Raw genomic sequence first — 15,356 nt, 5'->3', positions numbered from 1 at the left:
TAGATTTATTATAGAAATTTAGTTTAAAAAACGTTCCTAAAATAAGCAATCTAATGATATTAATAAGGGTTATTACCACGAAAAGCCTCAAACTGATACACCTGTGACGAATTTACCCAAAATTAATTTTTGACCACCAAAAGCCCGAAACTGGTACACCTGTAACAAATTCACCCTCCGTTAGTTTCCGTTAAATTTTACTATCAAATTGCTTAGTTAAATGACACATGACAGTTGACGAATGTATCACTTTGGGGCTTTACCCTCCATTTGTCCTAAGTGTACCAGTTTGTTATATTTTTTTTTTGCATTAGTTCAATTTAATGGAGGATAAATTTGTCACAAATGTACCAGTTTTGGATTTTTGGTGGTCAACAAATTAGTTTTGGGTAAATTTGTTACAGGTGTACCACTTTAGGGTTTTTCGTGATATTAATCCTATTAATAATGAGAGCATTGTCGAAATTAATAACTATAATAAACACACGAGGTGGGGCGGGTGAGACCCGACCCATGTCCCGTAGCTGTTGGGCAAGTCCTTGTTGGTCATCAGCCAGGGGCTACTTCATCATCCTTTTGTATCGAAACATAGGGTGCGTTTGTTTAAGGGAAAGTGTTTTCTGGAAACCCGTTTTCCGGACTTTCACCCGTTTGGTTCGCCGACAATGATTAGTCAAATGAATACACTTTCCGGTCAAGGAAAACATTCATATATAAAATTAGGAAAGTGAATTCCCTAATCTAAGAAGATGAAAACATTTTCCGGAGTTGTTTCCCTTGACTTTTTTAATATTTTATTCTTTTCTTTCTTTTCTTTTTCTTTTTTATTTTTAAAAATAAAAAAAATATTAAAATTTTCGAAATTATTTTTTTGCCTAAGATAAAATCATGGAATTGAAATCATTTCCTAAATGAGATCCAAACACCAAAAAACATTTTCGATCACATATCATCAAACAAAGAAAAATTAATTATTTTCCTGGAAAATGATTTTCCGGAAAACATTTTCCAAAAACGTTATATTTTTCGTGAAACAAACACACCCATAGTGTCAAGTCGAGATGACTAACGCGTTAAGATATTCCATTAACATACATAAGCATGTCATAAAAATGGGTCAAAAAAGTCAACCTAAACATAAACCGGGCTGATCTGTTCGGTATTCACGATGCCAACACGATCAAGGTCAATGATGACATCCTTAATTACATGTTATGTAGATATTTCTGGTCACATATAGCATCTAAATTACACCATGATTTCCCAATTTCCTAAGGATTAATATTAAAAAAAAACCCCAAAACTGGTATATCTGCGACAAATTTACCAAAAATTAATTTTTTGACCACCAAAAATCCTAAACTGGTATACCTATGATAATAAGCTAAATTTTTTACTATCGAAAACTCCAAACTGGTATATTTGTGACAAATTTACCTTTCGTTAAATTGAATTAATACCATAAAAAAAACCATAAACTGGTGCACCTGTGACAAACGAAAGGTAAAATTCCAAACAGGTACACCTGTCAACTGCCATGTGCCATCAAACACAGGAATTTGATGGTCAAATTTAACGGAAACTAACGAAGAGTAAACTTGTCATGAATATATCAATTTTGGATTTTTTTGTGCGGTACTAACACGTTTCCTAATCACGACATTGCAAGCGCAACTCGAGCAATGCACTCGATGCGTGCCATTAACTATTTCTTCCGGGGGCACGAAAAAAAAAATAAAAAAATAAAAAATGAAAAAAAAAAAAAAAAAAAAAACAGAGAGAAGAGAGCCAATCAAGCAAAGTGGGTCCACGATACGGAACGCGCCCCACCACCACGCCATATCTCGAAAAGGCCCGACTCAATCAGCCAATCAAGGAACAGCTGTGATTGGTTGGTTTTAGTGGATTTCCAATTAATCTCCTCTTTTATTTATGTATATATATATATATAGAAGAAAATAAAATAAAAATAAATAAATAAAAAATAATACTTTATCATATAATAATAATAATCTAATGTCAAAAAAATCACAGGCTGGCGCCGGTCAATCGAAGGAGGGCCAAAGCGCAGAAGCGCACGACGACAAGCGGAGCTCAGTCAATCACGACCCCCTCCCCACCCTTCTTCCTTGTACAAACGAATTGGACAAAAACAATAATAATAATAAAAAAATAAATTATTATTATTATTATTATTATTATAAATTGCCGGTTCTCGAATACCAACAATTTTGTTTTCTTGTTATGTCGTGCTGACAGAGACATCACACCCAATAAAAAAAACAAACATATTTCTTATTTTTTATTTTTTATTTTTGGCGTGCGTGGGTGACAGCTGGAAAATCTTGTGGGTTGCTCACAAAGCAACGAAAGATTGTTGGACCGACCCTCACGTTATCGTCATCGACGACGACGACGGCACCCCGAAACAGCGCGTCACGTCGGCTTAAGTTACGAGGATGTTTTCGCGTGCCGCGACCGATGATGACCCCGAGTTGTTCTTTCTCTTCGCGAGCATCATCGTCGTCTTGTGCTAATTTTTATTTTATGACTATTCTTGTCGTGACGGTTTGGACCTCGTCGTGTGCTCTTTTCTCTAGGGCGACGCCGTTGCCTTTTCGTGGTTGGAAAGCATGGGAGGTGCGACCGGCGATAGCGGCTCACTGACCCCCCCCCCCCCCATGTAACACCGATGACCCGACGTTATGAGATCTGCGAGCTCGTCAACCCCCGCCCCCCCCACATCAAGACGGTAGGTAATAGCCAGGAAGTTACTCCATTTTAAAATATGCTGCAGCTAGGCAACGTAACATGGCCGTTTAACAGCTCGCTCGCGACATAAAGTCGTGATTTCGCGGGAGACAAATGACCCCTTTTATCACCAATCAATACGCCGGTGGTACGTATTAGCCTGCTTGAAAATTCAATGGCTTCTTGTTGCATCCCGGTTGGTGACTTGACACGTGGACTTTTTTTTCCCCGGCGGAGGAATGCTGGTCAGAGTCATGCCTCGTGCCGATCGACTACGTGAATCATACGTGAATCATACTTGATTTCTTTCAGCAAAGATCAAGTAAAAAAAATTTTATTTACTTTTCACCGTCAGTAGACCTGGTAAAAATTTGTTACACCACCTTTTCACCGGTGCAGCGAGCCAAAATTTTATTGCTTTTTGCATCGGGTTCTTGCGCATCGGGACCGTGTCCTCCTTTCCAATCCGGAAGCAAGTCGATATTAGGAGATTCGCGTATAGTTTACTTTACCGCGCGCACGTCGGCTTATACCTATTTAAAAAGTCTCGGCGCGCTTAGTAAGGCCTCGGGGGCAAACGCTTCCATATCGTCGACAGGTCGTGCCGAGTCGGAAGAGGAATCGAACTCGAGATCTCACGTAACTTGAGGTGCGAATTCCCCAATCGATTATATCCCACCTCCGTACAATTCTTTTATCCCCTTTTTAGAAGGCTTAAAGAATGAGTTAATACCATGAAAATCCTCGAATTAGTATATCTGTGATAAATTCACCTCAAATTAATTTTTTGACCACAAAAAACCCCAAATCTGATACACCCATGATAAATTTACCCTAATTTAATTTCCGTTAAATTTTACCGTCGAATTGCCGAGTTGGATGATACCCGATTTAGGGTTTTATCCTTCCGTTTGTCACGGATTTACTAATTTATGGTTTCTCGTGATATTAATTCAATTTAACGAATATTTAAATTTGTCACAAGTGTACCGGTTATAGCTTTTGGCGGTCAAAAAATTATTTTGGGATAAATTTATTACGGGTGTACCGGCTCGGGATCGTTTCGTAGCATTAACCATCTAAACAATAGGGTTTTTTTTACTCAGTGGGGGAAAAGAAATAATACTAAAAATTTGGGATAATGGTGGGGGGGCTTTTTGACATTTCACGTCGGGGGGGGACCCACATTTACCCGCTGCGTTCACCGCAAAACCCCACTCCCCTCCCTCCCCACCCGGAATCACCGGCGCCAATCAAACCACGCAAAATTTGCAAAGGGGACCACGCCCCAATCGCATCACCTGGCCCACGACCGGCACCCCCACCCGGCGCGTGACCGCACACGAGGGGAAGCGCCGTGGCGGCGCCGCCAGGGCGGCTCCGGCGGGTTCCGATCCGGATCTTGAGCGAGATGGACGGAGTGATCCGTAATGTACGAGACGGAATCGCGGGATATTGGGCACGGATGGATCCTCGCCGTCTTCTTCCTTTCGGAAGATACGGAGGGAAATCGGGTGTAAAATTGACAAATTGTGAATTGCACGTTGCACCGCGACATGTATAAACGTAAAGAAGATAGCGAAAAGGGGAGTGTTAGTGTCCGGTAATTGATTTTTATTTCGTGGGGACGATGGAATGGCATCCTTCCTAGACGAGTTTTGATGCGCCAGACTTAGTTCTTCACCTCCTTGATCCGATCACACTATAGGTCATTCGCGTCGTGACGGGGGCAATTCATGAGGAATTGCTCATTTTTAAATATCCAGCGGCTCCATTGAGCGGGAACGGAACTCGAGGCTTCATGCTTCTTGAATTCGTTACTACTTCTCATTATCAGATAGGCGATCGAGGAAACCCCCGCACATTATCTTTCCGCCGAATCGAATAAGCATGTTCTTTCACATGAATTTCACGGATACCATCAAATCTTATGTGTAAACACATATTATATGATATAGTGTTACTAGAAATTTCCTTGCCATCGACATATTTTTACTAAATTACGTGATTAAAGTGTATATGATACAAGTTAAAACTAAAAAGGTTAATACCACGAAAAACTCTAAATTGATACACTCATGATAAATTTACCCCAAATTAACTAAAAATCTCAAATTTGTACACCTATGACAAATTTACCTTCCGTCAACACGTGGCAGTTGACGAATGTACATGTTTAAGGTTTTTTACTCCGTTTGTCATATGTAAATCAATTTATGATTTTTCATTGTATTAATCCAACTTAATGGAAAATTAATGAAGGGAAATTTATTACAGATATATTAATTTGGGGATATAAATTTATCGCAAATGTATTGATTTGGGATTTTTTATGGTATTAATCTTAACAAAAAGCGATCTCGGGCTTATGACACGAGACGTGCGTCACGTCCGTGCAAATCGTCGTCGCGGCGCGCGCGAGAGGTTGGATGGTCCTTCTGGGAGGCGATCACAGGACGAGAAAGAGCTCTCGCGCTGGCATATCCGTGTGGACCCCCACCCCGGAGCGGCCAGGTAAGACGACGACGAGACACCCAAAAAAACCTCGCCGCTCGCCGGAGGAGATGTCTCGGGGCGTTTCATCTCCTGTCGTTCTCGCAGCTCTTGGCCTCCTCAGCCTTCGTCCCATTTCGTTCCCAGCTTTTTTTGCGCACAACGTGAGAGAGACGCTTTGCGCAGCAGACGTTGCTGTCTGCCCTGTTCGTCACGTTTGGTCAAAGCCTAAGAGGCTCGAGCACGCCACAGATACGATCTTTAATTTAACGTGTCGATGCTCGCATTGCCCTCCCGTCCTTGTTGGGTCGGTATCCTTTTCTTTGTCTAAACGAATGGCGAAACACCGAATCCAGAGCATACTCACGTCTAATTCACTGTATCATTGACGGGTCTGAGACGGTTTTCTCCTAATGTGTTTTTTTTTAATGGGCATTATTAGTTTATAAGCACGCAAAGATTGGTGGTGAGCACGCACGTTCTTTGTCCCCCTTAGCTGGAAAAGCGAGCGGAGCTTGGCCATTTGACAAGCTAAGTGGAGCTATCGAAACAGCCTGTTTCTTTTCCCCCCACCCCCCACAAACTCACCGCATTCTCAGGGCACGGGCAAAGCAGAACGCGGCGGTCAAACCCGGGTTTGTCTGTTGCATCATGTTCAGGACTCGAGAAATGCAGATCAAATGGTTCTCTCCTATTTGCATCCGCATGCATGAATCTAGTAAGGCATTACAATTCTGGTGAGATCTTCTAGGCTGTCGGACAAACTCGCGTCGAGATAAGGCGCCTGTGAATCCAACACCAGTTCTCGAGGTAGCAACTTTAGATTGAGGCAAGTTTGCACCTGTCTATGGCGATGAACACAGAAAAAAATCCACAGAAAAACAGAGGAAGATGCAGAACTGCTGCTGCATTGAGTGTTTTTAACCGTTTCTTGCTGAACTGCAGATAGACTAGACAACCGCCAAGCATAGCACTAGTATGATCAATTAATTACAAGCAAGAAACAGACCTACAGCACCGCAGATTCACTAGCTAATCTAATCGATTGGAATCTATCTCTAGATTAAGTTACATTTCGCCTCCTGTGACCAAATCGGGAGCAACCCAATGGCCAAATCTCATAGCCCAGGATGACCTTTCAATGCACCGTGCAACCTGCATCAGAGAAACACATATCAACAGTGAGAGAGTGTGTGTTTTTGTTTTTTTGGTAAAAATGAGACTTTTGTATTCAGGTTCAAAAGTTTGCTGAAGTGTAGGAAATTGATACGAGTGTCAAAGTCAGGCTAACATTAAGAACATTGACAAGGAGAGAGCCGTTCAACATGCAGCAAGTTCAGTCTAGGAACAAGGTTTCAGACTTAGAAAAAAAACATTAATTGAAGTTCTAAGCAGCTGTGGCTAAACTCCATTGGAACATATAGAGCCCAATATTCACAACTACCTGGGGGGGTTTACTTGATTTCCAGCAAAGGTGGGAAGAATCCCGTATCATGGGGGCTCATCCCAGGTCATCTTCGGTTGGTAATCATAGACCCAAAATGATCAGATTGTCCTCATGATTTTTTAAAACAAGTTAAAGCAATAGAAAAAGCTCACGACTCAGTTCAGACACAACCATCCATCATTCCCATCACTACCCCTGATACAAAGCATACTTCATGGAGGAACTTCAATTTAACGAGTTCTCATGTTTGAAAGGACTCAGAACTTTGAGGTTTAAAGCACTGCAAGAGGCTTTATGGAGGAACTTCAATGAAATGAATTCATATGATTAAAAGAACTAAGCACTTTGAGGTTTAAAACACTGTAGGAGGCTTTGCTTTAGAAACTGCTTCTGCTTGTCTGAAAGGAGATTTTTTTTTCAAAGAGTGTGAAAACACACGAGTGAAATCTAGTTTGGAGATGCTAAAACATAATCAAAAGAAGAGCTGTCCATTTGTGACTGACGACTGGAGATTGGTCACTAAACTTCAGAGAAACATCCAAAGAATGACCACAAGCACAATACTAATATACTCTATAGGCAAGTGGTAAACTCGCTACCTACCATTATATGTCCAAAATCCGACTGCAGAGCAACCATGCTACTAATCTACCTAGGGCTCCTCACTCTTGTCGAATCCATTCACTCGTATGATGTAAACCTGAAAATGAGAATATAAATGGCACTTCACTTACATGGCAGCCAAATAATATAGCACCATTCAGAAGGAAGTAAAACATCCTAGGAAATGATGCACATGCCATTCACGGTTAACTTTGTGTTTATAACAGGATATGGTGATGGCTATTTGTACTGTGGAATGCCAAAGGCACATCTCCCCTTAAATCTATATTTATGATCTTCTTAAGTCCTTCTGAATTCTACAATCTATTAAAGACACATGGGACAACTTATTCTATAATCTATCAATGTCTGACAAAAGAAAGAGATGATAAAGAGGCATACCCGAATTAGCAACACTAACACGTAAGTATAAATTCAAAGGTGCGCTTTATTTTAGTGCCTTCTTAATGAACCAACTTACTAGCTTGACTGTGACAAAAAGGTTAGGAAGCAAGAAAACTGACTTTCAAGTCTCAAATACAGTCTCATCATTACTACCTTCATTGTGGTTGGTTTAATTAACTGGAAAACTACAGCATCTCCATCAGTTAGCTCATGAGCTACAGAGAACCCTTTCCATCCTCCGCTGAGTCCCGTCTTCCGCGCCAAATATATCGTAGGGAATTCTTCACCATCTTCGTCGACCAATGTGATGACCCCGTCATTCTTAGGAAGGCTCGTCTTGCAAAAGTGGACGGGAAGGCCCTGCAAATGAAATGACATGAGAAAAAGAGAAAACCAAATTGTCGATGACCCTTACCAAAAAAAAAAATTGTCGATGAATGTTGCAAAATCCCTCCTCGATTCCAGGACGCCACATCTAACGAATGCTGCAGACGGTACAAATAGCGCAAAGGGAATCGAAATCAAACAAAATCGAAGTGGCAAACGAATTAAACTTTGTTACCAGCCAAAAACCACCAGAGACATGAGATGGGAGCATGGCTTTGACTAAGGTGGGATAGTGAGGTCCCAGAGTGGACTGCAATTCCTCCGCCTTCTCTATTGCATATTCCCTGGCCTCAGCAGAGGCATACACCAGGTTGAGCGGATCCCTCCTCCTGTAAATCCTATCGATTTTCATAAACCATTTGGTAATGTTAATAGCGAAATATAAGGACTTTTTAACATCTTGGAAATCATTTCGCAAAGTACAACGAAAAAAAAAATGAAGGAAACGATAAAATACCTTCTGGGCACTGCCACCCGATCAATCACCACCTGAACCCAAGAACAAAGTTTGAAACTTTATGATCAATACCGGCTAAAAACCGCACCAAGCAATCCTTACTAAGCCTGATACGATCGAGTGATTTTCTTCCGTGAAAAAAGAAATGCAAAACTAAGAAAAGGGTCGAGCATAGAAAAACTTCTGATTTGAATTCTTTTTTTTGATCGGGCACTGCCACCCGATCCATCACCACCTGAACCCAAGAACAGAGTTTGAAACTTTATGATCAATACCGGCTATAAACCGCACCAAGCAATCCTTCCTAAGCCTGATACGATCGAGTGAGTGAAAAGAAATGCAAAACTAAGAAAAGGGTCGATCGTAGAAAAACTTCTGATGTGAACTCTTTATTCTTTCCAATGTCCCAAGACCCGATGAAGCAAACAAGAGTTCCGCAAAAGAAGCAGAGTCTAATGGAGTGACCTCTCTGTAAACGGGGGCGGGCTTGTTCGCGACGCGACCGGACCTCCTCACCACCACCACCCGCTTCTCCACCGTGCGTGGCTTGGACTGCTTCATCTGACAAGAGTGACCCGAAACAGAGTATGAATAGCAGAGAGAGAGAGAGAGAGAGAGAGAGAGAGAGAGAGAGAGAGAGGGTGGGCGAGAGGGCATTAGGAGTTACAGGGGTGGAGTTGGGAGAGCAGGAGTTGCGGAGGGATTGAGAGAGCTGGGGGAGATTGAGGGCCTCCATTCGCTTCTTGTTCTCCTCCAGCCTCTTGCGGCGGCACTCCTCGTAGGATACCTTCGGCTTGGCGGCCACCATTTTGCCTTGCTTCCTCTGCTCAGTTCAGCAAGAGATTTGGAGGATGCGGAAACGAAGAAGGAAGAAGCAGAAGGAGAAAGAAGGAAAAAGGATACGATGTGATGAGGAGAAATGTGCAGAAATCGAGAGTTTGAGAGCCAGTCGACCGTTGGGTGGGCACTAATCCTTGAATAATCTTCCTCTTTTGGTCAGGACTAGGATAAAATCAAATGTTGTCAGAATAACTTTCTTCACATTCTCTCTCTCTCTCTGTTTCCCCGTTTGTTTGGTTGCGTAGTGGTCATTGAATTATGAAAAGATGACAATAACCATCTCTAAATTTGAACTATCCTTGAATATTCAATCTGGTCCCTCAACTTTCAATTTATTTAATTTAGTCCATCAACTATTCATAAATGTTCAATGTCATTCTTTGATTTTGTTCACAAATTTTCATAATCACACTATTGCTCTATTAAAATAACTTTTAATTTCAATAAACTAAATCAACAAAAAATATACGATCATTTTATTGCCTTTTAACCTTTTTGGCCTTTATAAATGTTACAATAGTTCTATTTAAATATATTGTATCTTATGGTCTCGATAGTAGGAGGTGTAGAATCTCATTTAGAGAAGTATCAGGGACCAAAAGTCTTTTAATTTGTCCAAAAATCCAGGGATTGCATTGAATAAATTAAAAATTCATGGTCCATTTTGCACATTGGGGTAAAGTTCATGGATCACATTGAAAAAATTAAAATTTTAGAAACCATGTTTCATATTGAGCCAAAGTTTTGGGTACCATTTATGTCATTATCCATTTTTTTTCTTTTATTTTACCTTTTATTTTTTTCTTTCTTTATCTTTCTTTCCTTTCTCTTTCCCTTCGCTAGTCTCTAACTTCCGTGATGGCCGACACCAGCCATCGGTGACGCCCTCCCGAGCATCGGGCATATTTCCTCTCACCGAATCTAGCGAGACGCGGCCCTGTCCAGCCCTCGCCAAAGGTCGGCAGGCCCTCGCCCATTGCGACGAGCGGAGGGAAAAAAGGAAAAAAAGGAAAAAGAGAAAGGAAAGAGGAAAAAAGAAAAGAGAAGAAAAAAAGAAAAAAATTTAATAACAAAATTCGAAATTTTTTTTTGAAAATTAAATAAAATGTCCACATCAGTGCCAACCGTACCACATAGGCCAGCCCACGTTTATGTCAGCAATTTCTGATCTAAATTAGCTGAATACTAATGGAAAAATGTTTAAGACTAAATTGATCTAATTAAAAGATCGATAACTGAATTGGTACCGATGCAATAGTTTTAAGACTTTTTTGGTACTTTTCCCTTTTCTCCCATAATCACCTTATTCTGAAAGGAATTATGATCATTTGTAGGGAACTGGAGTACATGAAATCTTCAATCGGACCTGGCTACTTTTACTCTTAACTTGATTAAAATCTTGCCGATCACGCATTTGGACTATTTAAATTTGAAATACTTGAAATTTCCATGATACGAAAAAAAAATCGACAAGTTCATTCATTTAAAATGTCTTGATATTTGAATAATATTTGAATCTTGACGAGAAAACCAAAAAGCATTTTTAGCTTTTAGTGAAGCCGAAGCAAAAAGGCCTATCATTTTCGTGACAATGACTAGTAATTAAATGGGATAATTATACATTTCGTACCTAAATTTTTTTAATTTGTTCAAATGTGGTCTATGAAATTTAGACTAATATACAATGTTGTTCCTAAAATTTGATTTGTTTAACATTGTCATTGAAGTTTTGATAATCTTCAATCTAGTTCATGGACTATGTGGAAATATTCAATGCTGTTCTTTTATATATTCAAGTTAACGGAATTTGTTAATTTGGCTTTTAATCCAGTAAGTTTGAACGGTGCGCAAAAAAACGTTACAAGTGGATTATCTATGTAAATATTTAACTCAAATCAGAATGTAATAATGTACGTCATCAAATAACATGAGTAATCGTTTTTCCAAATTGAACAAATTAAAATAATTAGTATATTCTAATATGAGTTGAATATTTAACATGAATGATTCATACGTATCTTTTGTTTTGGTCAACTGTTCAAACATTATCGGATTGAAAGCCAAATTGGTAAATTCCATTAACTTGAATTAAAAAAAAAGACAATATTGAACATTTTCATGTAATCCAAGAATTATATTGAACATATACAAAAAGTTTAGGAACTACATCAAACAAATTAAAATTTCAGGGATCACATTATACATGGGCTAAAGTTTCGGATTATAAGTTCATGAACAACATTGCACATTGAGCTAAAATTTAAGGATTATTTGTGTTATTTTCCCTAATCAATTTGATGCGGCATAAGAGATTATATGGGGCTTTTCTCAACGAGCTTGACAGTAAGAATCGACAATACATGTACCTTAAAAATCACAAGTCAATCGAGTATATCAATTTCCCGAGCCAAAAACCATATAGCTTTTACCTAAAGAAAATCTGACTAAAATTTGCATACATTTTTTCCAGACAATTTCTTACCTAGATAAATGATATTACCAAGGGGATTCATGTCTTTATCATTTTAAGTTTGGGCGTCGATCAACAGATCTCCCGATAGCTATCTCATCTCATACTGAGTTTATTGGTTCCAACAAAACGACAAGCATTCTTTACGACGACATTTGAGTCCAAGATTGTCTCATATTTATCAAAATACTAAAATATAGCCTTACATGATACGAAAAGCATCTTCTTGCTGCTAGAAAATACGCATCCTCAGCATGAAGCGTGAACTCCACTGGCTCAGTTACTAGAACACAAGAATAACATGCCACAGAATCATCTCTTCCCACCTCAATCTCAGTGGCTGTCAACCAGGACATGATGTACTTCCTAAGACTGAGTTTCACTATTCACAAACCATCTCTTTCTTGCGAAGACATGGACCAGAATGTCCTCTACTCCTCCTAACCTCTTCAATTTTTGCATGTTCGATAAGCGCTCTTAATCATCTGAGGGGCAAAGATTACAGCGGAGATTCAGGAAGGCTGCACAAGAAGCCCTTCAAGTGTTTGCCATCTCTATCAGCCATAACAATAACGAGTAGCTTTGTTATTCTTTTGATGGAAGTCCCCTGTTTTTCAGTATTTTATTAAACCCAAGCTCTTCAACCAAGGAAGCATCTCTTCAACCCCTTCTCGCAGGCTTCTGGGCTTATAATCAAGCTCAACTTTGGCCTTGTCGCAAGAATAGGCCCACTGATGTCTCAACACTTGGACAGTCTGCAAAAGGAAACGCACTTTTGAGAACACTCTTCACAAATAATAATGCAAGAAATATGGTATATAAGACTAATTTATATAATTTATTTACGAAGTGTTGTGGCTTATCCAGCCTCAACACCACAGTAGAACATCAACAAAACAGAGATGGGGCTAGAATCCGCTACTTGGAACTATGCAGTGACGCATCAAGCAGGTAGTTAAACATGACTGAGAGACTTAATGCGACAAGCAATGCTATATACACTAAATCCTCAATGAGAGTTGCTCACTAGGTAACTTGGAAATGCAGATAACATTGCTTGCTTGAGAGTTTAATCATTTCTTAATAAGTGGAACCCACAGACAAAATATGTAGTTTGGTTCACAGAGAGGATATAAGGTTGCCCCCGACAGTCTGTCGACAGATTTTACAAGAGCTCTTGGAATGCCTAGGATTTCTCAAATGCAATACTCTTAACACCCTCAACAAGAAATGCCCAAAAGGGTCACATACAGCCAGACAAAGTGAGGACTTCAGTTTAAGCAGATCCAGTAGAAGTGATGAAGCTTACCGGAGGGCTAATAAGTGGAAGCTTTCCTGTAATCTTGGAGAAGAAAACTGACACCCATCCATACATGTTAACCATCCATAATGGGATATTGAAACTCGGCCTCTTCGTTCCAGTTATAATGGCAGCCATGTCAAAAACATGCACGAAGGAAGCATTTTCTCCTGTAAGTAGATATCTTTCACCAGGTCGACCTCGGTGCAGTGCTGCAATGTGCCCTTGTACGACATCTTCAACATGACTGAAAGAATACTTATCACTACCATACCCCACGTAACCAGGGAGCCTCCCGTTGAAGCGTTCAATCAACTGAACAGGAGAACACGGGGAATCAAATATCAATTAGGACAGATAATTATCCTAAGCCTATTTCAGCACTCAAATCATTGACGTCATATTGGGTGAGTTCCAGTCATACAAACCATAATCAGGAGGTAGAGTGGAAAGGAAGAACCATTTTGCAACTCACGGCAGATTCATACGCATTAGAGATGGCAATCAGTAAGAAGACCAGATTAATATCATCGGCTAACAAAGCTATATCAGACTAACTATAAAGCCTTCCAAGAACTAGATTCTCTTCCCCACAACAAACCATAATCACACACCGGCATTTGGTCAATTCAGCTACCGAATTCGAAGACCGACAGCTAACCAGCTTCTGGACCTAAAACTTTGACAAAATGCTCCATTCATCATCAATACTATGTACCCAAAATCAAATGGCACCGTCAGTCTAACTTTAAACATGACCCAGAGATCAGGCTACAGAGGTTTCACTCTACCAATTGCGCGACGACATTGCCGGCCGTGAGCTTGCCAGTGCCGTAAATGACTCCCGGATACACCATCACTATCGGCAACCCCTCCGCCGCCGCTTGCCGAGCGATCTTATCCGCGACGAGCTTCGACTTCTCGTACTCCGTGCAGAAGAACTTCTCGTGATGGACCTGCCATCGCAAACACAAGCTCTGATGCTACCAAATCGCTGATAGGGTAAAAGAAAATCACACTATCAGAAAACCCAGATCGCAGAATCCAATCGAATCGAAGCGGCGCGATACTTGGCTCTCGTCGGCGACGTGTCCGTCGGTGGGTCCGAGCGCGAAGAACGACGACGTGTACACAATCTTCTCGACGGACTTCGTCTCCCTCGCCGCTTGCAGCACGTTCTTCAAGCCTCCCACGTTGACCTATCGAAGCTCCACAACTCACTTCATTCGAACAAAACTTCGAAGAACTCAGTGGAAAGATTTTGCCGATTCGAGAGATCGTTCTGGCTCACCGAGATGAACTTGGAAGGATCGGGAATCCAGGGCTCGACGAGGGCGGCGGCGTGGAAGACGGCGTGGCAGCCGGAGGCGGCGTCGAGGACGGAGGGGTAGTCGGTGACGTCGCCGTACGCGAGGTCGAGGGCGCCGCCGTGCGCGGCGGGGGGAGGGAGGGAGGAGAGGTCGCTGGTGGGGCGGACGAGGGCGCGGACGGAGTGGCCGTCGGCCAGGAGGGCGGCGCACAGCCTCCCGCCGAGGAAACCGGTCGCGCCGGTCAACAGGATCTTCATCCTTAGTTCCGAACCCCTGAAAGTCAACGCTCCTAGCGTCCCCTCGGAAAGGCGAACGGCGACTTCAAGAACCGCGCGGCGAAAGGTGCACCGGTGCTGTGGCGATGGGAATACTACTTATGCTGAAACATAATATTTTTTTTTTTATCAAACAGAAATTGAAAGAGTTTAATAGATAGAAGAGATGCAAATCGGATTTATAATGGTTGGACCTTCTTCCGGCTCTAACAGTCTCGATAAGACTAGACACTACCGTGTAATCTTTAAAATGTTACGATTTTATACAAGATGTTTCTTTTACTCGAAGTTTCGGGAGTTGTCCTTTACATACTTGAGCACCTTTCATTAGGGCTGTCAAAATAACCCGGTCAAACACGATCCGACCCGACCGGACCCGACCCCACCCGACTAGACCCGAAAATTTTCATATTGGATCGGGTTGAGCCTCGGCTTGTTTGGGTAACAATCAAAACAATACCCAATTGTTTTGGGTTTATTGGGCTCGGGTATCCAGCCCAACCCAAATAATGAAACATCTCTCTTCCACATCTCTCTCACACGCTCTCTTGCCTCTTCTGGGTAGGTAGGGTTTGTTGCTATCTGCTATTCCTGAGGAGGCGAAGTCGATTCCGAAAG

General features: G+C 41.2%; 2 protein-coding genes across 2 annotated transcripts; both read right to left on the bottom strand.

Moving 5' to 3' along the window:
* Positions 1-6,134: 6,134 nt before the first annotated feature.
* On the bottom strand, positions 6,135-9,486 carry LOC115680804 (B3 domain-containing protein At5g42700). Its single transcript, XM_030604640.2, has 7 exons — positions 9,211-9,486; positions 9,009-9,104; positions 8,544-8,575; positions 8,262-8,424; positions 7,853-8,059; positions 7,295-7,391; positions 6,135-6,399 (listed from the first exon to the last, which is right to left on the bottom strand). The coding sequence occupies exons 1-6, from the start codon at positions 9,349-9,351 to the stop codon at positions 7,344-7,346; spliced, it is 687 nt and encodes a 228-aa protein (XP_030460500.1). The 5' UTR covers positions 9,352-9,486; the 3' UTR covers positions 6,135-6,399; positions 7,295-7,343.
* Positions 9,487-12,007: 2,521 nt separating this feature from the next.
* On the bottom strand, positions 12,008-14,852 carry LOC115680897 (uncharacterized). Its single transcript, XM_030604737.2, has 5 exons — positions 14,445-14,852; positions 14,224-14,352; positions 13,945-14,109; positions 13,163-13,468; positions 12,008-12,608 (listed from the first exon to the last, which is right to left on the bottom strand). The coding sequence occupies exons 1-5, from the start codon at positions 14,718-14,720 to the stop codon at positions 12,468-12,470; spliced, it is 1,017 nt and encodes a 338-aa protein (XP_030460597.1). The 5' UTR covers positions 14,721-14,852; the 3' UTR covers positions 12,008-12,467.
* Positions 14,853-15,356: the final 504 nt, after the last annotated feature.

The sequence above is a fragment of the Syzygium oleosum genome, unplaced genomic scaffold (assembly GCF_021117445.2).
Source record: "Syzygium oleosum isolate NSW1041296 unplaced genomic scaffold, Sole_v2.1 Sole_v2.05, whole genome shotgun sequence".
NCBI classification, from domain to species: Eukaryota; Viridiplantae; Streptophyta; class Magnoliopsida; order Myrtales; family Myrtaceae; genus Syzygium; species Syzygium oleosum.
The sequence above is the reverse complement of the archived record's forward strand: the minus strand, read 5'-3'. Positions and strand labels throughout refer to the sequence as shown.